Source organism: Sarcophilus harrisii, chromosome 4, assembly GCF_902635505.1.
Source record: "Sarcophilus harrisii chromosome 4, mSarHar1.11, whole genome shotgun sequence".
Taxonomy (NCBI): Eukaryota; Metazoa; Chordata; class Mammalia; order Dasyuromorphia; family Dasyuridae; genus Sarcophilus; species Sarcophilus harrisii.
Window position 1 is genome coordinate 299,346,362 of NC_045429.1, and position 27,310 is coordinate 299,373,671.

The 27,310-nt window shown below is 35.5% G+C and overlaps 1 protein-coding gene across 1 annotated transcript in view; it reads right to left on the reverse strand.

The window, feature by feature from the left end:
• GLP2R (glucagon like peptide 2 receptor) overlaps positions 1-26,158 on the reverse strand; it is a gene marked incomplete at its 5' end in the record, with an annotated part of 80,331 nt that extends 54,173 nt beyond the window's left edge. Inside the window, 3 exons of the mRNA XM_031965546.1 lie at positions 3,512-3,616; positions 12,613-12,700; positions 25,949-26,158. Of these exons, the coding sequence (XP_031821406.1) occupies positions 3,512-3,616; positions 12,613-12,700; positions 25,949-26,158 (403 nt within the window). The remainder of the gene's footprint in view (positions 1-3,511; positions 3,617-12,612; positions 12,701-25,948) is intronic.
• Between the last annotated feature and the right edge of the window lie 1,152 nt (positions 26,159-27,310).

Consider the following 27,310-nt stretch of genomic DNA (forward strand, 5'->3'; position numbering starts at 1 on the left):
TTGTCCAGAAGTTATCTTTTGTCTTTTCCTACTGCATGATTCATTCATTTAAAGCAAATACTTGCTCAGAATATGATGAAAAAGTTCATCTAAAAAGAAAACTCATTATAAAAGTATAGACAGAAAATAAATAAAAATTTTAAATTAACAATGCCAGTTCACTGGCAGAGGAAGAAAAAGTAGAAAGAGTATAAATTCACCCAACCCCAATGTGGCAGCAAATTCTCTCTAGGCAGGTCATTCCTTAAGCAGCACAACATTCCAGACAAGGTTCTAATTGACTCTTATCTATTCAGGTGGAGGTAGAACTTTCTTTTCCTTGCAAGCTAGTTGTTGGCTCTGACTTCTGTGTATTCAACCTGTCGCTTATTCTATCTATGGAACTCAAAATGTCTTGGATTTCTCTATCCTCTGTGGCTTCCATGTCTTCTGTTTTCTACTACATGACCCTTTTTTTTTTTTTTTTTTTTTGCATGCAAATTTTTTTAATAATAGCTTTTTATTTTCAAAATACACACAAAGATATTTTCCACATTTACCCTTGCAAAAACACATTTTACAGATTTTTTCCCTTCCTTCCCTCCACCCCCTCCCCTTGACAGGAAGTAATCTAATATAAATTAAACATCACACATGATTTTTCGGTCCCTCCTTCCAACTGAGAAAAGCTATATATTTTATGAGCTTCCTTACTGATAAAGAGCTAAACTAATAATAACTTGTATCTGTATAGCAAGAAGCTAGGTGGTACAGTGGATAGAATGCTGGGCCTTAAGACGGGAAGACTAGCTCTGTGATCCTGGGCAAGTCACTTAACCATGTGCCTCAGTTTCCTCATCTATAAAATGAGCTGAAGAAAGAAAGAAGAAAGGTAGCTAGGTGGCTTAGGAGATAGAATACTTAGGAGATAGTCTAGAGTCAGGAAGATCTGAATTCAAATTTGACCTGAAATATTTATTTATAAGCTTTGTGACCCTGGGCAAGTGCTTTGTCCTGTTTCCCAATTTCTTCAACTGTAAAATGAGGATTATATTCACATCTACTTTCCAGGTTGTGATGAGATCAAATGAGATATTTGTAAAGCAGTTAGCACAGAGCTTGGTATATAGATGATGCTTAAATATGTTTTTGTTTTCCTTCAGAAATGGAGAAATTGAAACCGTAAATGATAAAGGAATGCAGACAGACAGGAAATAAAATTCCATGATCTACTACATTTGGTAGGATTTGGCTACAACCTGGTTTTTATGATAGGAAATAATATGAAATAGGGCTGAAAATCTTGGTTTCACAATAGTACAATACCCTAGTTGAGTAATAACTGTGCATACACGATGGTCCTCCATTTTCACCTTCCATGCATTTGAATAAATCATCTTCCTGCTCATTACTTTCTTTCAGAAATTTTATCTTTCTTCAAGGCCTGGCTCAGGTGTCATCTCCTTCAGGAAGCCTCACTTAATCCCACATGTTGTTGGTGTTCTCTCCTTCCTCAATTTACTTCATACTCTTTAAAATTTATACACAACTTTTTTCTCTCCCCCAATCTTCATAGAATGCAAGTTCTTTTGAGGAAAGAACTATTTTACTCTTTTAGTCCTTAGCACACGGTCTTAAACACAGCAGATGTTTAATAAATGTTTGCTGAATAGATCAGAAAAATTCTTCTTTTAATTTTTCATTTATCTATCTTACTAATCCTCATTATATACACAATTACTCAGTCAATTTGCTATGTATCCTAAGGAATGTAGTTCCCAATAGAAAAGAACCTACTGTCAGAGGTAAAAAATTGGTAATCATGACTGTGAAAAGGAAGAGATAAGATACTCTTTTTTTGTTTGTTTATTTATTTTTTTTTTTTTTGGCTAGGCAATTGGGGTTAAGTGATTTGCTCAGGAAGGAGCTCAGCTAGGAAGTCTAAGGCCAGATTTAAACTCAGGTCCTCCTGACTTTAGGATTGGTGCTCTATCCATTGTGTTCTCTAGTTGCTCTGATAACATACTCTTAAAAACAAAACAAAACAAGAAGTTATATCTGCCCCTAATGCTCATTTTGTTGGTCTTACCACTCAGGCAAAAGCTGTTCCTTTAGTTTATTCTTTAAAAAAAAAAATGTGGGGGGTGGAGGTGAGAGGTGGTGTTTCAGGAACCAGAAATGAAGAAATTTCAAATAAGCACAATAACCAAGGATTTCCACTACAGCCAGAAGGTGGAAGCGCAGAGCAACTACTCTACAGCCACTGATACCCAGCAGAGCAGAATCCAGTAGAGACAAACTCCTAATGAAGACAAGCAGGGAACAAAGCCAACAGAGGTCTCACACTGACACCACAAAATATAGCAATGACTTTGCAGTGTAGGAGGAATGAGTTGCCTCTAGATGTAAACTCTAATTATACATATTCTTTAAGTGTGAGACACTTCATGCATATTCCTTTTATGTGTACTATATTATTTATGTCAAATTATATATATATATATATATATAAGATCAGAATTATATTATATTATATATATATTCCCTATGTATGTGCCCTGCCATATGTATTCCCTAGGTGTTCCCTTTTTATACTGATATGCATATTTATAAACAAAACAGCATATGCTAGATTTTTTGAGCAGATATTTATTGCTATTTTTCTTACTATGTTATTTCATTAAGTATTAAGGAAGATCTGAGTTCAAATCTAGCCTTAGAAGCATACTAACTCTGTGACATTGGGCAACTCACCCTCTGTTGGCCTCTGTGTCTTCATCTATAAAACAAGAATAATAATAATAACTTGCCTCCCAGGGTTGTTGCGAGGATCAAAAGAATTAATATTTGTAAAGCACAGAGTAAACACTATATAAACGTTAGCTAGTATTAATTATTATTTTTATTTTACTCCAGACTAATTCAGTTCTCTGGCTGACTGTTAAAAACTAACACATGGGTGGGAATTTGTGAATTATGGCACATAAAGAGATGGGAATCCACAGACTACCTTGAATCTGGGGGTAGCCTTCTCTTAAGATTCTAACTCAGAAGTTCAGGGATTGTCCCAAGTGCTATGTATAAAAAAAAAAGATAATAAGCAGGATTTCCATTTCTTCATTTAGAAAATGAAGGTCCTTTTCAACTATAAAGTTCTATCATTCTAATTTATCTGTTTTCTATGTTTGGATTTTTCTATGTGGATTCTCTTAAGTAAAGCAATCCTATGTCATCTGTATTGTGGATTGCTAGATAGGTAAGTGAAAGTATAATAAAAAAAAAATGTTGATTTCTTTGATTACCAGCTATTTCTAAAACCAAAACTAACATTCTTCTAAATATCATAATTAAATCAATGTGGTAACATAATAGTCTAACTTTCTTCCTGAAATCAAATTTGAAATATCTTCAGAACTTTTCAGAATATTTTTAGAAGCTCATTTTTATTTTGTTCTGCCTGAAACTTTGCAACCACCCAAGATGTACCAGGCCCTTTGAAGGATTTTGGAAAAAGGATAAAACAGCATGTTACCTTCTTGCCACCAAGGTAAGTATGAAGGACAGGGAATAGAGACATTTCCTGGAGGTGAATGAGGCCAGCACGCATATCTGTCAAATGTTCCATTACAATATATACCTGGAAGAAAGAGAGACATAGAGAGAGAGAGAGAGAGAGAGAGAGAGAGAGAGAGAGAGAGAGAGAGAGAGAGAGATAGGTAGATAGATAGATAGATAGATAGATAGATGATATATGAGACAGAGAGACAGAGAAAGGAAAACAGAGAGAGAAACAGAGAGGTGGGGAGAGAGGAAAGGAGGGAGGGAAAGACAGAGACAGAGAGAGGGAAAGGGAGGGAGGGAGAGAGGGAAGGAGGGAGAAGAAGGGAGAGGGAGAAAGAAAAAGGGAGAGGAAGGGAAAAGAGGAGGGGGAGGGGAGAGAAATAGAGGGAGGGAGGGAGGGAGAAAGAGACAGACAGAGAGAGGGAAGGAGGGAGAGGGAAAGAAAAATGGAAGGAAGGAAGGAAGGAAGGAAGGAAGGAAGGAAGGAAGGAAGGAAGGAAGGAAGGAAGGAAGGAAGGAAAAGCCCAAATGAACTCATCAAACAAACTTTATTAAGCATTTACTGTATTGGTAGGAACTGGGAGAAATTGAAAGATAGATAACAATCCTGACATGCTTATATAGCATTTTTGGGTTTATAAAGAAAGACAAGACAAGGAATTTACATTCTAATTGTAGAACAGCAAAGTTCTCCTTCCTGTCGTGACCAAGTCTGCCTGATATGATCACCCATCCCGCCTGTGTATAAGCATAGATACAGCAACTGTTAGGAAGGCTATTAGAGTGAGAAAGGGCCCCCCAAAAAACATACCAGAGAATAGGGAACGACTCAGGAGGTGTCATCAAGGATGCGGACTGTTATGCTAAGCTTGTGATACAAAATCTTTAGTGTTCCAATCCTTTAACTACCCTCTATAAGCAAGACATTAAGACTTCCTGAGGACACACAGAAAGACATGTAGGGAAAATCTCCCAGAATACCATATTTGATCAAATAATCATGTTCTCCATTGAAGAGGTCTCACCTGGTTCTTTTTCTCTTCCTCTTTCCAAGGATAACCAGATCTTCAAGCAGCAGTTAGTTTTAAAAAAAAAAAAAAGGGCACAAACCCATTGTCTCAGCTTTTTCTACTTTTAATGACTATTTATCATTGACCTCAGTGTAGGAGAAAGGCTAGTCCCCTTATTTGTGCTACTGCTTTTTCTGTTCCTCTTTTTATTCCTGCTTAATTGCTTTACCTCCCTAATTATCATTATAGCCGATGAGTATAGATAAGGAGCCAGTGTGTACATAATAAACAATAAAATAGATCTCTGGTGATTCCCTCATTTAATTAGATCAGCATAAAACAAGTTGAATAAATTGAGGTACTTTTCTACACTTAGCAAGTTAACCAGAAAGCAATCAACTTTTAACTGCCTTAGAAAATTGCTAGGATGTGAAGCATCCTAAATAAAGTCCTGGAGTGACATTTGGCAAGTTATTTACAAAATAATAAGAGGAACTAGGAAGATTGTGTGTGTGTGTGTGTGTGTGTGTGTGTGTGTGTGTGTGTGTGTATTTCTATTAAGATGATTGGGGACTTCATTTAATTACTTCTCTTTCCATCTGTGGACAGAGTCTTTGGTCTGCATGAAACACAAGGTCTTTTCTAGTCTACTAGATTCAATTAATTCAACAAATCAAGTACCTGATATGCTGATAACATAGTTTATTATAGCAGAGGAGAGGAAGGTTTACAATGTGATGTCTAGTAGGATTATGACACATACATAGATAACTATAATATATAGTATTATGTGATAAGTATAAAAAAGGGGATGCTAAAAAACAAACCATGTAAAATGGAATGATGTTCCTAACAGCATTATCAGAAAAGACTTTATATATAAAGAAGAAACACCTGTGTTGTAAAGGAGATTATAGGAGGAGAGAATGGCTTTTTGAGCAAAGGAAGAGAAGAAAAAAATAGCATATTTTCAGGGGAGTGGAAAGTAGTCTTATTTTGTGGGAGCAATTATTGTGGATAATAGTGAAATAATTAGAGGATAAAGGGAAATTACTATACAGTCCCCTAAAAGTCAGACAAAGTAAATGGAGCTACACAACTCATTTATACACACATGTATATACAGAGTTGTGAAGACCGCGTATTTTAAAATCAGCCGGAGTCAGGAATTCAGGTTAGGGGAAAATCGTCAGTCTTTATTCTCAGTGAAGAAAGATCGGAGGTGGAAGAGAATGGGCAATAGCAATGTGTGCAGCTGAGTCAAGAAGCTAGCTTGACCAGCAGCCACATGACCAGCAGTTAGGAGTATGGAACCCAAGCCAATCTCTCCCAGCTTCTTTTCCTGTCTCTCTCTGCCTCCACCCACCAAAATCGTCATTTCCTATACAACACATCAGGACTTGCACGGAGAGTGGGCGGGGCCATTCTTTATCCAATCATGTATATTAATAGAGTATAGCCCAATTACTATTTAGCCTCACGTACTTGGGACCTTAATGCATCAACTCAAACTTCAGCCCATTACACAGAGTCCCTGATCTCAAGGAGCTTACAATGTAGTTAGGGAGGTAGCATTTAAACAATTACGTATAAACAAGAAATATACAGGATAAAATGAGGACTGTCTCCAAAAAAAGGCACTGAGGAAGACTGGCAAAGTTTCTTGCAGAAGATGGGATTTTAGCTAAGACTTCAAGAAAGTAAAGAAACTCATGAGCCAGAAATAAGGAAGGACATTATTCCAGTCATGGAGGACAGTTAATGAAAATGCCTAAAATTGGAAGATAGCGATTCAAGTTAAAAAAAGACTAGTGTCATTGAATCATAGTGTACATGATAAGAAGTGAAGTGTAAGAAGATTGAAAAGATAGGAAGTGTCCAAATAATGAAAATTATGGTCATGGGGAATCATAGCATTTATAGTTAAAAGAGACCATAAGAATTATTTAATCCAACAATTCATTTTACAAATGAAAAACCTGAGACTCAGTTGGGAAAATGACTTGTCCAAGATTATAAAAGTAGTAAGCAGCAGTTTTGAGAATTGTCCTTTGGTCCTCTGGCTTCAGATGTTCTACTCTCTCCTCCATTATGTTACACTATTAGCCCTGTTATACTATATGTGTCATGAAAAGCCTCCAGGGTGCTTTGTTTGCACAGACTACGTGTTCACATAATAGATAGTTGGTTTCCATGATCAAACCAACTTCTGGGCCAAACACTTTCTCACAGTATTATTGATTCCATGCCATAGAAATCAATCTTCTAAAGAGAAATCCTGAGTGTATGACCAGGGGAATTACATCAATACCCCAATTCTAGTCCTTGGTTCAGAACCAGCTCCTTGTGAATTGAAGTCTGACTTTGGATCAACAATCCAAGCATGTTGGACCCTTTCATGCCCATATGAATCTATATTGGCTATAGAAGGGCAGGTTCAGATAATCTGGCCTATAAAACAGGAGTCTTTGTGGGAAGAGGTCCTTTTATTATTTTTTAACCTAAAATTTTGAGATTGAGAGGTCCATGATGATAGGATTTAGAGATCATATTCATGCATTCATGTTACAGTTGACACTTATTTGGGGTCTGTATCTGCATCCTCTCAATGAGGGGAAGCTACTTCACATGTAATAAATCACCTATTTCACTGTTTTGCCTCTATGGGTATCCCACACAACATTAAGACTGATAATGGACCCACATATAGTTAAAAAATATTAAAACAGTTCCTATAGGAACTCTCCATACATCATATTGTAGAAAGGACTAATTAGATCCTCAAGAGGTTTATTTAAAAAAAAAAAAAAAAAGGACAAAAAGAGGGAGATGGAGGTAGGCTCACTCAGAAAGATATAGATAAATCAGTGTGTACAATAAATTACTTAAAATTTGATTCAAATGATTTAAGTGCAGCTATGAAATACTCTCTGATGAACATAAGACAAAGAATCACTCAAAGATAATATCCCATATTTATTAAGAAGGCCCCCCCTAAGAACAAGACCATGATAATGAAAAAGTGTCCTGAGGGACCCTACAGGATTCTAATGTGGGGGCCAGGATATGTTTGTATCTCCATAGGAGAAAATCTTCAGCGGTGGATTCCCACCAGACATCTCAAAGTTGTCCATAGAAATGAAGAGAAAAAGAAGGAAGAAGAGATGGCTGTCCAAAAGGAGAAGACCACTAGCAAGATGTTTCTTATACACATGCGTTTGTGTTACACACAATCAGGGTTGGCAATAGAAGCCAAAATGTGGGCTATGGACCCACCATGGCCTAGGATTGTCTCTTGGAGGGGTGGGGTATGATGTGACACATGCTGGGCATGCAGGGGACGCCCTATCATAACAACACCCTCATCTGCACAGGAGGGTTGCAATGGTGTGTCTACATAAAGGATCATCAGGTTGGCCCCTCACAAGCCTCCAAGGGACACATTTTTGTCACTCAAGAATTGGGTCAGCAATTTGGAACATGGAAAAACATCTTGGGCCCTGGTTCTTGGACAAATGCCATGAGAAGTGGATACCAATTCTATACTAAAGCTTTCTGGGAGGGAAATATGCATTTATATGGGGAGACTCTGTAACTGTTACCAAAGAAACATTAGATTTTTACACTGTTACTTGTTGGAATTGTACAGTTAGTGATAGCTTGGATTACTGAAATTGAAACTCAGACTGTATTTGTGGTCACTAGAGCTCATGTAGCAATGCTTCCTGTCAAAAGTGAGAAATGGTATCATACTAAGACTGATCATAAGTTGAATACCATAATAGAAAAGAAGGAAACAGACCTTATTAGTCCCATTAGAAAAAAGAGAAGTATCATTGGAAATAGGAGCAGAAGTAGAGTTATTGAAACTCCAGGCTCAATTACAACGTGATTACAGATAGACAAAGGTTTCTATAAACCCTTTGCTGTATAATCACACAGGTCAAGATTGAGACAGTATCAAGAGACGTTTGAATGATTTATTTCTCAATAACACAATTGAAGATAACATAGAAAGTTTATATAAATTAGCACCTGATATAGAGAAAGCTTCTCATGAAGATTTGAATCCAGATAAAACTGCTGAAAAAATCATACATTGTTTTGATAATGTCTCTTCATGGTGATTAAAATTAGAATCACGGATTGCCCTATGTTGTTATGTTGTTACTACTTTGTTGATGCTTTTAGAGATCTTTCTCCAACATTTTTTCAGAGGTTGCAGCTCAAGAAAAGACTTTTTATCTAAAAGATAAAAGATGGGAATTGCTGAGTTATGGGACACTGCAGAGAGAGAGTACTGAGGCCACCTCAACTTTTGGCACACAATAAGTTTTCTGCCAAGTTGCAGAAAGGCCCTTGTTGAGTAAGGAGCAATGATTTGTGATCATGGAAATGAGTATTGAGCTGGAGGGTCACAGGTAGTTGCTCATGAGTAGTGATACCTTGACAGGGCCTCTCGCCTATGAGTGAGTTGTTAAATTGCTAGATCAGCTCTCCTTCAATTGGCAGATACCATGCATACATAAAGCCCATGAGCTGCTTCTCTGAATAGTGACTGGGATTGTCTACTGTTCACAGGTTGATCATGCTTGCAAAAATGTGTATCAACAAGGTTGGATGGCATAATAAACTAGAGCTCTTTTCACACTCTATGACTCTCCTGCCACATTCATCTTGCCTCTGAGATCAAAGGGCTCATATGCTTTGAGCTCTTAAAAGATGTCCACAACACTATATGTGTCATGAAGATCCTCCAGGGAATTTGACAGAGTGCTTTATTTGCATAGACTACATGTTCACATAGTCTACATTTGTTTCCCTGAACAAAACGCCTTCTGGGCCAAACAGTTTCTCACAGTATTATTGATTCCAGGCTCTAGAAGTCAATCTTCTAAAGAGAAAGCATGACTACGGGAATTACATCAAAATCCCAATTCTAGTCCTTGGTTCAGAAGCAGCTTCTTGTGAATGGCACTGAAGTCTGACTTTGGATCAACAGTTCATGCCCATGTGAATCTATATTGGCTATAAAAGGGCAGATTCAGGTAATCTGGCTTCTAAAACAGGGGTGTTTGTGGGAAGAGATTCTTTTTTTTTTAACTTAAATTTTTGAGACTAAGAGGTTCATGAATAATAAATGGTAGGATTTAGAGATCATATTGTCTTATTTCCTCATTTCACAGATGAAGAAAATGAGACCTGGAGAAAGTGACTTACCACTCACTTCTGGCCACATTTCCAGAAAATAATAGAGATGAGATTCAAATTCAGGACCTCTGACTCCAAATCCTGGGTTTTTTTCCAGTATTCAGAATTCAGTATTCAAGAGCATAAGACATTCCCCTTTCCTTGCCCCTGGAAGGATGTAGCTGTGATACTTATTTGAATACATCACAAGATCTATGATGGTTTGGCCTTCCACCAATTTTTATTAAAATCCTAAGGGTATTTAATATACAGTTTTATAAGTTGCTGCTGATGCCTGAGCTGTTAGTGATGAGCCTTTCTACACTAGCCTAGTCCTTGGATGACTGCTTCTGTCACCTAGTCTTACTCAAAATCTCTCCAGCTACTTTGTTCTCTCTCATACTGGCCTTGAAGAATCCAGGGTCAAAATTACCACTTTTTGTGGTAGCAAAGAACTGGAAACAAAGTAGATTGAGTCCTCATCAATTGAGGATTAGCTAAATAGATTGTGTTATACATGGATATAATGGAATTTTATAGCTCTATAAGAAATGATAAGTTGTCAAAAATTCAGATAAACATAGGAAGACTTCTATGAGGTACTGTGGTTGAGTAAAAAGAACAATGGTTTGGGTTGAAATACTGCTTCTATCACTTAGTTCCTTTATGATCTTGGACAAATTACTTAAAACTACGGTCTCATTCTACCTACCTGCATAATAAAGGTAACTAGATGGTACAGGGGATAGAACATCAGGTCTGGAGTCAGGAAAATCTGAGTTCAAATGCATCCCTAGACATTTACTAGTTATGTGATCCCAGGTAAGTCACTTAATCCCTATTTTGCTTCAATTCATCTTCTGTAAAATGGGGACATACTGGAGAAGGAAATGGCAAACCAATTCAGTATCTTTGACAAGAAAACTGCACAGTTAAAATCCATGGGGTCACATAGAGTTGCGCATGATTGAACCAAAAAATAATAACAATTATCCTGATGGCACTAAAAAGTCTTTTCTAGTTTTAGCTCTGTGGTCCTATGATCTTATAAACTAATGCAGAATAAAATAAATAGGATTAGAAAAAACAATAGTCATAATGATTATAGCAATGTAAACAAAGAGAAAAAACTCCATATGCTATGACATCTTAATAATTAAAATTGACCTTAGAAAGGAGTGGAAAAAATACACATGAATGTATTCCAGAGCTGGGTACTAGGAATATGAAATATAGCACCATAGCTAGATTGAGGTTGATATATTTGGGAACTGATTTTGTTAAACTATTTTTTCTATTTTTTTAAATCATTGTTACAAATTATAAGAATTTATTGTGCTCATCCAAGATATAATTTATCTCAAAGTTTTTGTTCCAATTGCTCATTTATGTATGAAAGACTAACAAATTTTGGAATTAGTAACTGGGGAATGCTGAACTGCAATACTATTTTATGATTATTGGACAATTGTACTTAGTCTATGTTTCACTCAGTATAGATGAGATTTTCATTACTCATCATAAACAAAACTGATATTTTTTAAAATGAGAATCCATTTGTGAATCAGGCAGAGTAAATAGGGATTAAGAATAGGTTTTTGAATTGCATAAAAGTGATGATGTCACTTTCTACCCTGACATCTGCCTTCAGATAGACTAAAGCACTCTGAAGTTTCTGGGTGGTGAGTTGCTCTGGCAATATGTGTTCCCTACACATTTTTCTCATTGTTTTGATCATTTCAGTTGGCTCCACTGTTTCCCATGGGCATTAAATGTATTGATGACACTTTCAGTTTTAGGGATATAATGTTATATAATTTATTCTTGCTTTTACTTCTGTTTAGTAAATGATCTGATTAATACTCAATGGAGACATCTTGACTAATATGTTTATGTGAAATACATTAGCAGAGTCTACAGTTTCAGTGGAACCACCACCCACCTGGAAGAATGAGAGTAGTGGTCCTAGAGTCCTGGGAATAGTGAGTTATCCCAGTCAGCTTCCTTCATGGAGAAACCCAAACCTGATACCAGAAAAGGAGTAAGTTAAGAGGGAAAAATGAGAGAGACAGAGGCAGAGAGAAAAAAAGAGAGAGACAGAGAGAGAAACAGGGAAAGACAGAGAGACAGAAAGAGACAGAGACAGAGACAGAGACAGAGACAGAGACAGAAAGACAAGTATTTCAAAGGCAAGCTCAAGGGTGACAACAGAGGTGAAACCAGACCTCTGAGACAACACTGTAGCTCATGCTAAACAAGGGATGCCTCACTGAGTAGTGGGACAGAAAGGGATATATTCAGAAAAGAAGGTGAAACAAAGAGAAAATGTTTCATTAAACTTTTTTTAAAGAATTGAGTATCAATACTTCAGGGAAGATTGGAGAAGTAATGATTCAAATTTATATAGTGCTTTTAAGCTCTTTATATAAATTATCTCACTTGATCAGAAAGTTGCTGCCTTTCTTCAGCTATCATATAGTCCATGAAGAGATGCCAAAGAAGGAATGCTGATAATCTCTAGCTCTTATTCCCCTGCTTAAAACAAAGATGAACTGTGAGGAGAAAGCTATAAGAAGAGTTGTTAATTGTGTATCCACCAGCATAAAAAACAAATCCATATTTTATCTTTTTTTTTTTTTTTCATTCAGGTATAGCCAAGCAGCCTGAAATATATCATTAGTTGAACAGAATAGGGAAGTTATCAAATTATTCAAGTATATGTTACAATAATCCAAGGATAGTTTAAGCCTATATAGGGATTCTAAATAGAACTCAAAAAAACCTCTTTTTAAACTCCTAAACAAGGAGTGTGGTTAGTATCTTGAGTTGTCATGGCAGTCTAAGTGTACAATTAGAAGATGAGTTTCCTTACCAGATGGTCGCTTTTCTAATTCTTTCAGACACTTCTGTTTGTATTCAAACCACTTCTGGGTTGTCTCCTGTAGGAGAGATCCTTTAACCTGAAGGAACCCAAAAAAATGTGCCAGTGAAGAAAACAGCTAAAGATTTAGTTGTAGCTATCTATCTATGGGATGTACTGTCTAGTAGATATATCCACCTGAGTGTCCCATTGGATAATAAAATCAGCTTGTCCAAAATAGAGCTCATTATCTTTTCCCTCTAAACTCACTTCACCTTATAACTAACCATTTTTTATCATTTCCTTCCAAGTTCCCAGGTTCACAATATAGGAATAATCCATGATTCCTTATTTTCACTTACCCCCATACCCAAACAATTGCCAAGTGTTATTGATTCTCTTCAATATCTCTTATATTCTTTTTTTCTAGTCACAATACAACCACTTTAATTCAAGCCCTCTCATACTCTTGCCTGCACTGTATCAAATTATGTTAGTTGATTTAACCCCTATCTCAACTCTCCCCTTTCTAATCTATCCTCCAAATAATTGTCAAATATATTCCTAAAATGCAAGACTGATCATATTGTTCATTTATTAAAGAAGCTTTAGCAACCCATCTTTGATTTTAAAATAATACACAAACTCCTTTGTTTGCCATTAAAAGACCTTCAACATATACTTCCAGATTAATGTCCAGTGTGGCTCTTTTCAACAATGGGATGATTCAAACCAATTTCAATTGTTCAGTGATGAAGAGAGCTATCTACATCCAAAGAGAGCACCGTGGGAGATGAGTGTGGACCACAAGATAGCATTTTCACTCTTTTTGTTGTTGTTTGCTTGCAATTTGTTTTCTTTCCCAGTTTCTTCCCCTCTTGATCCAATTTTTCTTGTGCAGCAAGATAACTGTATAAATATGTATACATTTATTGGATTTAACATATATTTTTAACATATTTAACATGTATTGGACTACCTGATTACTGGTTCTGAGAATTCCTATAGATATTATATGTGAATTGGACTTTCAAGAACTGTTCGATTCTCGCATAAACATTTTCGATACTTTTCCCCAAATTTAAAAATATGTATGTATTATACATATATACATACATATATATACATATATATATATCTTTTACTACGTGCAAAGTATTGTTCTGAGAAGAATTATAGAAGCACAAAATATAAGAACTAGAAAGGATCTTAGAAGTCTACAAGTTTAATCTCCCCATTTTTTTTTTTCAATAAGAAAATGAAGGTCCCAAAGAGGGAAATGACTTGTCTCAGGTCACACAGTAGCAAAACCAAGACTTGAAGTCAAGTGTCCTAACTTCTAGTCCAAATTTCCACTGGATTCTAGTAAACTAGAATATGAGACAGATCCTTTGTCCCCAAGAAACTTATGACATCTTTGACATATAAATTTCATTCAGTAAGGAACTGGAAATTGAGTGGATGCCCATTAGTTGGGGAATGGCTAATTAAGTTATGGCATATGAATGGTATGGAATATTATTGTTCTATGAGAAACAGTCAGCAGGATGATTTCAGAAAGGCCTGGAGAGATTTACATGAACTGATGCTGAGTCAAGTGAGTAGAACCAAGAGAACATTCATTGTACACAGCAACAAGATTATACAATTTATCAATTCTGATGGACTTGGCTCTTTTCAGCAATGAGGTGATTCAAACCAAGTCCAATAGATTTGTGATACTGAGAACTATCTGCATCTAAAAAGAGGACCATGGGGGCTGAATATTGATCACAATATAGTATTTTTATTTTTTTTTGTTATTTGCTTGCTTGTTTTTTCTTTCTCATTTTTTCCCTTTTTGATCTAATTTTACTTGTGCAACATGATAAATGTAGAAATATGTATAGAAAAATTGCTTATGTTTAACATATATTGGATTACTTGCTGTCTAGGGGAGGAGGGACGGGAAGTGAGGGAGAAAAATTTGTAACACAAGATTTTGTAAGGGTGGATGTTGAAAACTATCTATGCATATATTTTGAAAACAAAAAGCTATTATCAAAAATAAATAAATAAAATTTGCCCAACCTTTATTAGTTTAACAGAAGTTTATTGCAACAGAAGCCTGATGAATTGCATTTTCTATCTTCAATGTACTTTTTGCTCTTTAAAATGTATTTAACATCATGTGTTATCCTTTAAACAACCGTTATTATTTTATTATTATTATATTATTATGGAATTATTATGCCATTTTACATTTAGAGAATCTGAAAACTAAAGACATTAAAAATAAGATATAACTCAACGTCATTCACTTAGTTAATAATAATATTTAAAATTTATATAGTTATTTAATGTCTATAAATTACTTTACAGATGTTACCCTATTTCATCCTTATAAATCTGGGAGGTAGGTGTGATTTTTATCCTTATTTTATGGATAAAGAAACTGGGACACAGAGAAAATGAGTGAGAAAGGTTAAGGCATACAATGTCTGAGATCATGTTTGAATTCCTAGATTCTGCACACAATCCCAGTTCTTTAGTTCTTTGAAATATAATGTAATGACTACATAAGAATATAATGAAATGTAATGTTTCAAGACCTACTCTTTTAGAGTATAAATCACTAAATCTTATGAAATCTTAACTGTATTTCCACAGTATTTTATTGCTTTTTTTCTTGTTTGAACTAGTTTAACATGAGAGTTTTGAAAGTTGGTTATGCTGGAAACTGAATGGATGTCCATCAGTTGGAGAATGGCTGAATAAATTGTGGTATATGAATATTATGGAATATTACTGTTCTGTAAGAAAGGACCAACAGGATGATTTCAGAAAGGCCTGGAGAGACTTACACGAACTGATGCTGAGTGAAATGAGCAGGACCAGGAGATCATTATATACTTCAACAACAATATTATATGATGACCAGTTCTGATGGACCTGGGCATCCTCAGCAACGAGATCAACCAAATCATTTCCAATGGAGCAGTAATGAACTGAACCAGCTACGCCCAGAGAAAGAACTCTGGGAGATGACTAAAAACCATTACATTGAATTCCCAATCCCTATATTTATGCCCACCTGCATTTTTGATTTCCTTCACAAGCTAATTGTACAATATTTCAAAGTCTGATTCTTTTTGTACAGCAAAATAACGTTTTGGTCATGTATACTTATTGTGTATCTAATTTATATTTTAATGTATTTAACATCTACTGGTCATCCTGCCATCTAGGGGAGGGGGGTGGGGGGGTAAGAGGTGAAAAATTGGAACAAGAGGTTTGGCAATTGTTAATGCTGTAAAGTTACCCATGCATATAACCTGTAAATAAAAGGCTATTAAATAAAAAAATAAAATAAAATAAAATAAATAAATAAATAAAAAAGAAAGTTGGTTATGACTTTCCTATAAGTTTTCTTCCTGTAACCTTTTTCAGGTGATAGAGAATAAATTTTCTACTACTTCTACTTTGCCCTCTTGTTTTAGAACTTCAAGGCAATTTTCCTTATTAATTTCTTATAATATTGTATCCAGATTTTTAAAAATCATAACTTTCAGGTAGTCTGACAATTTTTATATTGTCTTTCCTCAATCTTTTCCCTAGATCAGATGTTTTTCTAAACAGCTTCTCTTCTATTTGTTCTAATTTTATTATTTCTTGGTTCTTATAACGTCATTCAATTCCTCTTTGACCAATCTAGTTTTCAAGGAATTATTTTCTTCCTTAAGATTTTATCATCTTTTTCAATTAGTTAAATTTCTTTTCATGATTTTCTTGCATAGTTTTTTCCCCCTATTTTTTCCTTGATCTGTCTGATTTTTAAATTCCTTTTAAATTTCTTCCAAGAACTTTTTGGTCTTGTGACCATTTTATGTTAATCTTGGGGGTAGAAGTAGCATTTTTTTAACCTTATCTTGCTCTGAATTCAAAGCCAGCTCTTCTTTTACACAAAAGTAGTTATTTATGTTTGGGTTACTTTTTTTTCTTTACTTCCTCATTTTTATTTTATTTTATTTTGCTTTTAAAAGTTTATCATTATCATTATTATTATTATTATTATTGCATTAATCTTGAGCTAGGGGTAATGTTGCCCTGGACCTCAGGTCCTCCTTACTGTTATTTTCTGAATTCTGTCCAGGAGTTCAACCTCAAGGACTCCTTGACTATCTAAACCCACATTTAAGGTCCCTAGCTACATTGTCCTAAAAGTGTTTTTGTTCCCTGCAGTATCACATTCACTAGGCTTGTGTTCACTCCTCCTCATCCACAGTCACTGGGGTGGTGTGCATCTGCACAAAAAAGAGATCTCTCTTTCCAGTTCTCTTGACTTTTACACCTGTTCTTGTTTTCTTTTGTAAACTATTGCTTCAATTTTTGAGCACCAAGACCTTGGATTCACAATAATCAGATCTGTTCCTGTAGAATGACCCCATTAAGGTCATTGACTCTTTTTGGACCATTGTCCCTATTAGAGTTATTTCAGCAAAATCTCTAAACATAACTTTCAGTCGAGTCAATTTTCTGCCATTGTGGGCAACAATATCCCAGATCCTATACAATCACTCAAGGCTTCAATGCATATAGGCATGCTACTTTTATTTCGCCCCACAGAAAATAAAGAAGTTATAAAGTATTTGTAGGAACCTATAAACAGAAATATTAAAGCACTCAGCCCATCACTTTCCCTTAGAGGAATAGTGAGTTTGGGATTAGACCCTGTCTTTTCACGGGATGTTGCTACACAATCCCTCTTGGATTTGTAATGTTCTTATCTGGTTGTTTGGATTCCCCACAAAAGCAGGCACATTTTGGGTCTTCTGAACAAATAACCTCTTTCCATCGACCTGCACTGTTCTAAAAATTCACCATCTCTATTTCTTTATATCTATCTATCTGTCTTTGTCTGCTCTCTCTCTACTCAGGAACTATGTGACCCATCCTCTTCTGACTCAAAGGAGTGATTGAATCAAGAAATCCTCTTTTCTCTCTAGAAAATCTAGCCTTATGGACCCACACTTAACACCATATACCAAGATAAGATCAAAATGGGTCCCTGATTTAGGCATAAAGAACGAGATTATAAATAAATTAGAGGAACATAGGATAGTTTATCTCTCAGACTTGTGGAAGAGGAAGAAATTTGTGACCAAAGATCACATTATTGATCACAAAATAGAAAATTTTGATTACATCAAATTAAATTTGATTACATCAAATTAAAAAGCCTTTGTACAAACAAAACTAATACAAACAAGATTAGAAGGGAAGCAACAAACTGGGAAAACATTATCACAGTTAAAGGTTCTGATAAAGGCCTCATTTCCAAAATATATAGAGAATTGACTCTAATTTATAAGAAATCAAGCCATTCTCCAACTGATAAATGGTCAAAGGATATGAACAGACAATTTTCAGATGATGAAATTGAAACTATTTCTAGACATATGAAAAGATGCTCCAAATCATTATAACTCAGAGAAATGCAAATTAAGACAACTCTGAGATACCACTACATACCTATCAAATTGGCTAAGATGACAGGAAAAAATAATGATGAATGTTGGAGGGGATGCGGGAAAACTGGGACACTGATGCATTGTTGGTGGAGTTGTGAAGGAATCCAACCATTCTGGAGAGCAATCTGGAATTATGCCCAAAAAGTTATCAAACTGTGCATATCCTTTGATCCAGCAGTGCTACTACTGGGCTTATACCCCAAGGAGATACTAAAGAAGGGAAAGGGACCTGTATGTGCCAAAATGTTTGTGACAGCCCTATTTTAGTGGCTAGAAACTGGAAAATGAATGGATGCCCATCAATCAGAGAATGGTTGGGTAAATTGTGGTATATGAATGTTATGGAATATTATTGTCCTGTAAGAAATGACCAACAGGATGAATACAGAGAGGCTTGGAGAGACTTATGTGAATTGATGCTAAGTGAAATGAGCAGAACCAGGAGATCATTATACACTTCAATAATAATACTGTATGAGGATGTATTCTGATGAAAGTGGATTTCTTTGACAAAGAGAAGATCTAACTCAGTTCCAATTGATCAATTGATGGACAGAAGCAGCTACACCCAAAGAAAGAACATTGGGAAATGAATGTAAACTGTTTGCATTTTTGTTTTTCTTCCTGAGTTATTTTTACCTTCTGAATCCAATTCTTTCTGTGCAACAAGAGAACTGTTCGGTTCTGCACACATATATTGTATCTAGGATATACTATGACATATTTAACATGTATAGGACTGCTTGCCATCTGGGGGAGGGGGTGGAGGGAGGGAGGGGAAAAACAGGAACAGAAGCGAGTGCAAGGGATAATGTTGTAAAAAATTACCAGGCATGGGTTCTGTCAATAAAAAGTTGTAATTATTTAAAAAAAAGAAAGAAAGAAAGAAAGAAAGAAAGAAAGAAAGAAAGAAAGAAAGAAAGAAAGAAAGAAAGAAAGAAAGAAAGAAAGAAAGAAAGAAAGAAGAAAGAAAGAAAGAAAGAAAGTCTAGCCTCTGGACTCTATATTATGCTCAGACATAACCTTCCCCTTTACCACCACGATTACCACCCAGGACCATGTCTGCTCTGCTGAATTTTTGTCTCCTAATAATATCAAGCATTTATATAATGCTTTAAGTTTTATAAAGGACTTATACAAATATTTTTTTGCTTATCCTTACAACAAGGTATGTGCAATTGTTATTACCATTTTGAAAATGAAGAAACTGAGACAGAAAGCAATTAAGCCCAGGATTGTACAATTGGAAGTGTCTGAGCCTGGATTTGAACTTAAATCTTTCTGATTCTCAGTGTAGTGAATCTATTGAACTATCTAAATTGTTTTTTGAAATGAGAACTATGAAGGGAAGATAAGTTGCTCTGTCAGCTTATTGTTCATAAACAATAGAGTATCCTTCAGATGAGTCTAGAGATTTATACCCTATAATTTCAATGTGATTGGAGAGACTGAATAAATAGGTCGACTTTCTTGATTAACCTGCCTCTTATCAATTTATCACCCAGCATATAAAATATATGAAGTGATCCAAGAGAGGCTCCTTGTCATCTCTCTATTACCCAGGCTAGTACATAGCTAGCCTCTTCCAGGGTACAATGGATTAATTATATACTAAACAATGACAATAATAATGATAGTAATTATAAAATCAATTGTTGTTTCTATTTTAAGAGCTTCATCTTCTAAATAGCATCTCAGGATAAAATATAATAGAATAATAATACAAGTCTTAAAAGTACCAAACACTCTCTGAGTACTTAGTTGTAGTTTTTCATACAAATTCTAAAGAAAATTTGAAAACTCCAATTAATAAATTGTCTAAGTGGTCCTTGATCAGTGATGACTCAGGACCCTTACATTCAGAGAATGGTAGAATTGACAAGGATTTTAGAATACATTCACTCCAAGGCTACAGTTCCCAAAGAGGGAAATGATTTTGTCCGTGATCACATGGCTAATCAATCCTTGAAGAACAATCTTTGATGGTACTTGCCTTTATAGTCAACCTTATCAGTTAATTCTGAATATAGGAACACCCATTCCACTAATAATAAAAGCTAACATTTATAGAAGTACTTAAAAGCTTGCAAATTGGTTTATAAAATATTATCTCATTTTATCCTCACAATAATCCTTTGCTATCAGCATTTTAAAGATGAGGAAACTGAGTTCGGCAGAGGTTAAATGATTTGGCCATAGTCACACAGAAGCTTATGGCCTTCCAGTAGTCTAAGATACTAAATTCAAAATTGTTCCTTCCATAATGGAGTTTTCTGGTCTCCATTTGGAGGCATATGTTCAAATCCTACTTCTGACACATTGGTTTTTAGGGTGGCTAGGTGGTACAGTAGGTAGAGCACTAGGCCTAGCAGAGTCAGGAAGACATATTTTCCCAAGTTCAAAATCTGACCTCAGCCACTTAATAGCTGTCTGACTTTAGGCAAGTCGTTTAGCCCTGCTGATTGCCTTTTCTCACATTCACACAGCTAATCTCTTTGTATGTTTGACTTCAGTCCTATATAAGCAATAGATACCTCTGGTTTGACTATACAGTCAACCCCATATACTTATATTTATACATATTTTATACATATATTTTTCCAATCTTTCCCACAAGGAAGTCATTCTGGTATATGGGGTTCTTTTCTTTTCTTTTTTTTTTTTTTTTTTTTACACGATTTCATGATATTACAGTAAACTACATTGAATAGATTTTTTTGATAGTATGGTGGAAGGAGAGGTTGATAAATAATCTGGATCTCATCTTATTCCTTTTAGACTTCAAACACTGTTTTTTCAACCATTTTAGTGAGCATTCTCTTGGATACAAAATGTTTTTTATTTTTCCTAGTATGTTTATTCTAGAAGTCTTCATAGATTCCTATGATTAATTTTGCTTATAGATCCTTGCTTGGTGTGGAATATAAATAAGTGTGGGGGATTTTATGGCAGGAAGTCTTTATAAAAACTCACTTAATAAGAAATGTTTAGGGACAATTTACATCTTAAAAATAAAAATAATGAAAATATGTTTTCATTCCTAGTGCCTAACACATTGTAGGCACTTAAAACAAATTTGTTGATTATTACCTTTCATTCAAGCAATATGATGATTGTTTACTCTTTTCTTTTTTCCCCCATCTCTTCTCTTCATTAACTTAATTGAATTTACTAATCTTGGCATCATATGTGGACAGATTTCTGGTATTCTTTCAGTTATAGAATTTTAACTGAAGCAACTGAAATGTAGAGAGATGAAATGGTTTGCTAGGTCCAGAATTCATATCTCTTAATTCCAATCAAGTGCTACAACTCTTTGAGAAGGAGAACTTTTCTTCCTCCAGAAGTCTAGGTGATTCAGCTCAAAGGATACTACTGTGTGGCCAAGATTGAAATAATAAGAGACTGGGAAGCTTGGGAAATTATGGTTTTGAATCCTGAAAGTTAGGTGGTTCTGAACAATGCCACAAAACTAATTTGTAGTTGATTTTGTTCATTCCTCTACCCTACAACTGGTTTCTATTGATTTCATTATAGTTACATGCTGAGGAAAAGGGATAAGTTTAGTGGCATGTAGATGATTTTTTGATGATTTGCCATTCCCTTCTCCAGATCATTTTACAGATGAGGAAAATGAGACAAATAGGTTTAAGGGACTTGCCGAGGGTAATACAGCTAGTAAGTGTCTGAGCCTGAATTTGAACCTAGGATTCCAAGCCCAACGCTCTACCTATTGTGCGATTTAGCTACTCTAAAAATCTATGTATCAGAAATGGGATTTGAAAACCTATCTGCCTCTTACTGATAGAGTAGCTAAGTTAAAATTCTGAGTATTCTACTTATTACCTCTGTATCCTTGAACAGGTCACTTGACCTATGTATACCTCAATCTCTGCAACGATAAAATGAAAACTTCTGAGGTTTCTTCCAGCTTAGATGTATAAACAAGTTACAACTCCCTCTACAATTCATTTTCTAAACTCAACAAAGAGAACAAGAGAAATGACTATTTTCAAATATCTCTTCTAGCACTGACATTCAGTATGTTTCTATTAATACCAGTCACCAGAATAATAGTTAATGTACACTGACTACAAAGATACACAAATACTTGAAAGATGGGCGAAACATGAGCTAATGGATAGATTATTGGACTTTGACTCCAGACAACCTAAGTTTGAATATCACCTTGGAGACTTAGTAGTCATGTGATATTTCTCAATCTTGACTTCCTCATCTGTAAAACAGAAATGAAAATAGTACCTACCTCATAAAATTATTTGTGATGTCAAGTAAAATGATAATGTAAATCACTTTGCAAACCTAAAAATAAGTATTTTGGGGCTTTTGTTCAGTTATTCCAATCATGTCTGACTCTTTGTGATCCCATTTGGGGTTTTCCTGGTAAAAAGATAGTAAAGTGGTTTGCATTTTTTTCTCCAGTTCACTCTACAGATGAGGAAACTGAGGTAAAAAAGATTAGATGATTATTCCAGGCTATTCCAGACACTCAGACTAAGTGTCTAAGATGTTTTGAACTCAGAAAGATGAGTCTTCCTGACTCCGGGCCTAGTACTCTGTACACTATGTCCTCTTGTGTATCCCCAAAATATGTACAAATGTTATCTAGTATTATCTATGATTTAATTAGGATATGCAACTCCCAGTGTAGGAATTCCCTCCAACATATATATGGGTTGAAATTCCTCTGTGACTTAATAGGTAAAATCTGAGGCATCCAGGGGTTGTCCACAGGAGTGTCTCAAGGTCACACATTTAAATCCAGGTGTTCCTGACTCTAAATCCAGTACACTATTCATTATGCCACTCTTTCTTTAAAACTACAGAGAAGAAAAAAAGGAACAGGGAGAAAGAAGAAAGGAAAATAAGCCCAAAGGTAGCAGAATTTGGGACAAGCCTGGAAGAAGACACAGAACACAAACATTTGTTTTATTTGTCATTTGTAAATTCATTGGATTTTGTCTCCTTTTTGCATTTATTTGATTAGGGTTTTTAAATAGTTATTTAGTTTTTCCTCTAAAAATATTTTTCAAAATTTAATCTTTATCACCAGATGACCTGTTAAGTGGGGGAAGATACCAGCCAGCAGGAATATGGAGGCCTGTTGTTGTCCACTAAGAGTATTATAATACAACAAGCAAAAATTCTATCTGGGCCTAACATGACCAAAATTTATAATCTCCAGATTTTCAAAATAATAATATTTCTGAAGTTAGACAGAACTATACTTAAGAATGCTTGCATTTATAGCAAATTGAATTGAGATGGTACCACAGGACCATTCCTGTCAGTAATTGATATAGTTTGGAGGCAGAGATCTTGGAATTTGAGGAGGGTGAAGAACTGGGATGGATTGAGCAGAAGGCAGGAAGTGTAGTTGCTGAATGATCAGGGCAGGTGGGTGGCCCTTGAAGGGCAAGGAATATGCCAACTCCTCATCTTGACCCTGTGTTTTGAGGGATATGAGAAAGAATAAATCAGAGGAGGAGGATCATTATGCATTGAAGTAAGTTCTAGAAGACTTGATAGAAAAGATTTTATGAAAAGAATGGGCCCTAGGGAATGATGTAGGGCTGAACTAGATAGAGATGAGAGGGTAGGGAGAAATGAGATAGGGAAGAAGTCTGTCCTTGGGCAGGAGGAGACTCTGAATGATATGAATTGTGACCCATAGTCCAAGAGAGAAGCTAAATCCACTCCAGAGTTCAAATTGTAATGGTGGAGAAAATGTCCTGAGACCCTGACTCTGAGATGGAGCCCCCTCAATTGATTACAAGAAGTGAGGGTGTGGGGGTGTGAAAGGATTATTTCCCAGCAAACAAATAAACTGTTAGAATCACTGACAAACATTAATAAGAGTTTACTCTATGGATCAAACTGTGCTTGGTGCTAAGAAGACTGAAAAGGTCTTAGTGGTTCAAGGGGAGGTAGAAACACCATTATTGGCCCTGATTCTAAGATCCTATCCATCTTTTGCTGATAACATATTAATCTTGTTCATCTTTCATGGAAAAGATCTGTAAGCCAAGTGACATAAAATGTTTCAGCAGATCAAAAAGTTATCAAACTGTGCATACCCTTTGATCCAGCAGTGTTACTACTGGGATTATATCCCAAAGAGATTATAAAGAAGGGAAAGGGACCTGTATGTGCACGAATGTTTGTGGCAGCCCTTTTTGTAGTGGCTAGAAACTGGAAACTGAATGGATGTCCATCAGTTGGAGAATGGCTGAATAAATTGTGGTATATGAAAATTATGGAATATTACTGTTCTGTAAGAAATGACCAACAGGATGATTTCAGAAAGGCCTGGAGAGACTTACACGAACTGATGCTAAGTGAAATGAGCAGGACCAGGAGATCATTATATACTTCAACAACAATACTAGATGATGACCAGTTCTGATGGATCAGGCCATCCTCAGCAACGAGATCAACCAAATCATTTCTAATGGAGCAGTAATGAACTGAACTAGCTATACCCAGAAAAAGAACTCTGGGAGATGACTAAAAACCATTACATTGAATTCCCAGTCCCTATATTTATGCACACCTGCATCTTTGATTTCCTTCACAAGCTAATTGTACAATAATTCAGAGTCTGATTCTTTTTGTACAGCAAAATAATGTTTTGGTCATGTATACTTATTGTGTATCTAAGTTATATTTTAATATATTTAACATCTACTGGTCATCCTGCCATTTAGGGGAGGGGGTGGGGGGGCGGTAAGAGGTGAAAAATTGGAACAAGAGATTTGGCAATTGTTAATGCTGTAAAGTTACCCATGTATATATCCTGTAAATTAAAGGCTATTAAATTAAAAAAAAAAAAAAAAATGTTTCAGCAGATGATTTCAGGAGAGATACCTACAGCCATGGGAAGTGAAGGGAGCAAGGAGAGATAGTGAGGGAGAAGAAGTCACTCAGGATATGGAAACTTAAGACAAAGCCCCTAACAGTTGCCACTTTACAAATAATGTTATCTATGCCCAACCCCAAATCAGTGCTCAAAGTAAATCCTGGAAAGTAAAAGTCGCTCAAGACAAATTAACATGCTAAAGCACCCAATAAAAATTCTAGCATCTTGGAAATGATTGCAACCTTTGATATATTAGTGAATAATAAAATGTTCTTGGAGTCAGCAAGACCCAATCCCATCTCAGATATTTTGATTTTTATGTTAGAGATGAGGATATTTATGCCCAAATGAGATCACATAGCAAATTAAAGCAAAGATAATGGAAAGGTTGTATGGAGTCAATGTGAGTAGTGTCCAATTCTATCTCTGCTACTCACTATTTGTGGAATTTAGGGCAAGTCACTTAACAGTTCTTAACCTCAGTATCCTCATTTTTTAAAAAAGGTGTTTGAGACTAAATGGCCTCTGGGGTCCCCTTCCACCTCTATGATCTATGATCCTTCTTTCTTAAAGATCTCTGTCTTTCTAGGATTTTAATGTTGGGAAACAAGAAAGGTGATGACACTTCAGCAATTTTATTTCAAGAAAAAGAACTTTCATTCTGGGATTCAGAACAAACCTGTCATTCTTTAATTTTGTGAGGCAATATAATGGAACCAAAGAATTGGCTAGGAAATCAGGTCACATAGTTTTGAAATTGGAAGGGACTTTAAAAAGATCCATCTAGACCAACCTCATTATTTTAAAGATGAGGAAACAGACCCAGAAATGTAAAGTTACTTATTTAAGTTCATAAAAGTAGTAACCGGAAAAGGCAGGATTAGAACCTGGTTTGCCATAACTTTTCTATCACTTATTTATTTGGCTTTTTAAAAATAATTTTAAAAAATTTTCTTACCGGTTTGGCTAAAAACTGCAGTATCAATAAGAGGAAGCATTGAGCAAAGGCTGGGAAATAAATCTTCTTATGGGAATGGAGCTCCTTGATTTCCTGCAGAGTGAAGGCATCCATTGGTGAGGAAGAAGAATGTAGCAGAAGTCCTTCTGTCCTCTCAAACATCACACTGCTCATTTCTGGGAAGATCTTCCTCTCTGAGTTTTCACAGGGTCAGACACAATTCTCTGAAGAGCTGAGGAGCACTTCATCCAAGTCTCCTCTGTCTTGATTACTTATACAGCATAAATTTGACATAAATTTTCCTCATTTTGCCCTCCACTAAGAGTTCCTCACCTGATGCCATTTAAATCTGGACCCTTCTGGAAAGGCCTAGTGTATCTCCAAAGTTTTTCAACTTCAGCTTCCTTATCCAACCCTTCCCCCTCCTTAAAAGGCAAAGGGAATTTTTCTAGAGCTATGCTCTCAGCAACTTCCTCGGGGAAGGCAGAAGAGAAAATGAGAAGTGTTCAAGAGATTCCAAAGCCTTATAACCCTGCTGAATTTATACAACAGCAACATTAGTCAGGTCTTCTGTGAATGGGTCTGAAAATGACTGAGCTATATCAGCCTAAAAGTTTTCATCTCTACATTTTGTTTTATATTTGCTTCTAGGGTAACAATAGCACCATGCTATATTCCCCATCTGCTACCCCCAGGATGGGGATCTCCTGTGGGACCCTTTTTATGTACCAGAAACTAGAGTCTATATCAGAACTTGTTTCTAATACCTGAGACTAGATATATAAGAGCTATTTGCTGAGTGAATCAAAGCCTCCCTCTAGAAAACAATTCCAGCTTTTTTCCCTGGACTAAAAGGTTGCCATTAAAAATTCTTCTCCTAACCTATCCTTAATCACTGAATAGGTATTAGTAATGTAAAGCGTTTTTCTCAAGGTTATTTGATTTCTTTTTCTGAAAACTATGGATTCATATCCTTCAACCATTTATTAATTAGGTAATAGTGCTTATTCTTGTAGATTTAAATAATTTCTCAGGGAATTTGCTACAAAGATATTTCCCATTTACTTGCTTCTTTTCTAATTTTAGCTATATTGCTTTTTGTTTGTACAAAATTTTATGTACACAAAAATTGTTTTACTTTTAATAATTTTCTCTATTATTTGGTCATGAACCCTTCTCCTACCCATATAGCTGATATTTTCTTCCTTGTTCCTCTAATTTCCTCTAATTTATTTTGATGTTATCCTCTATATCTGTCTTATGCTCATTTTAATTTTTATAACCTTATGGCATACAATGTTGGTCTATATACTTAATTTTTGCCAAATTACTTTCTGGTTTTTCCAACAAATTTTGTTGAAT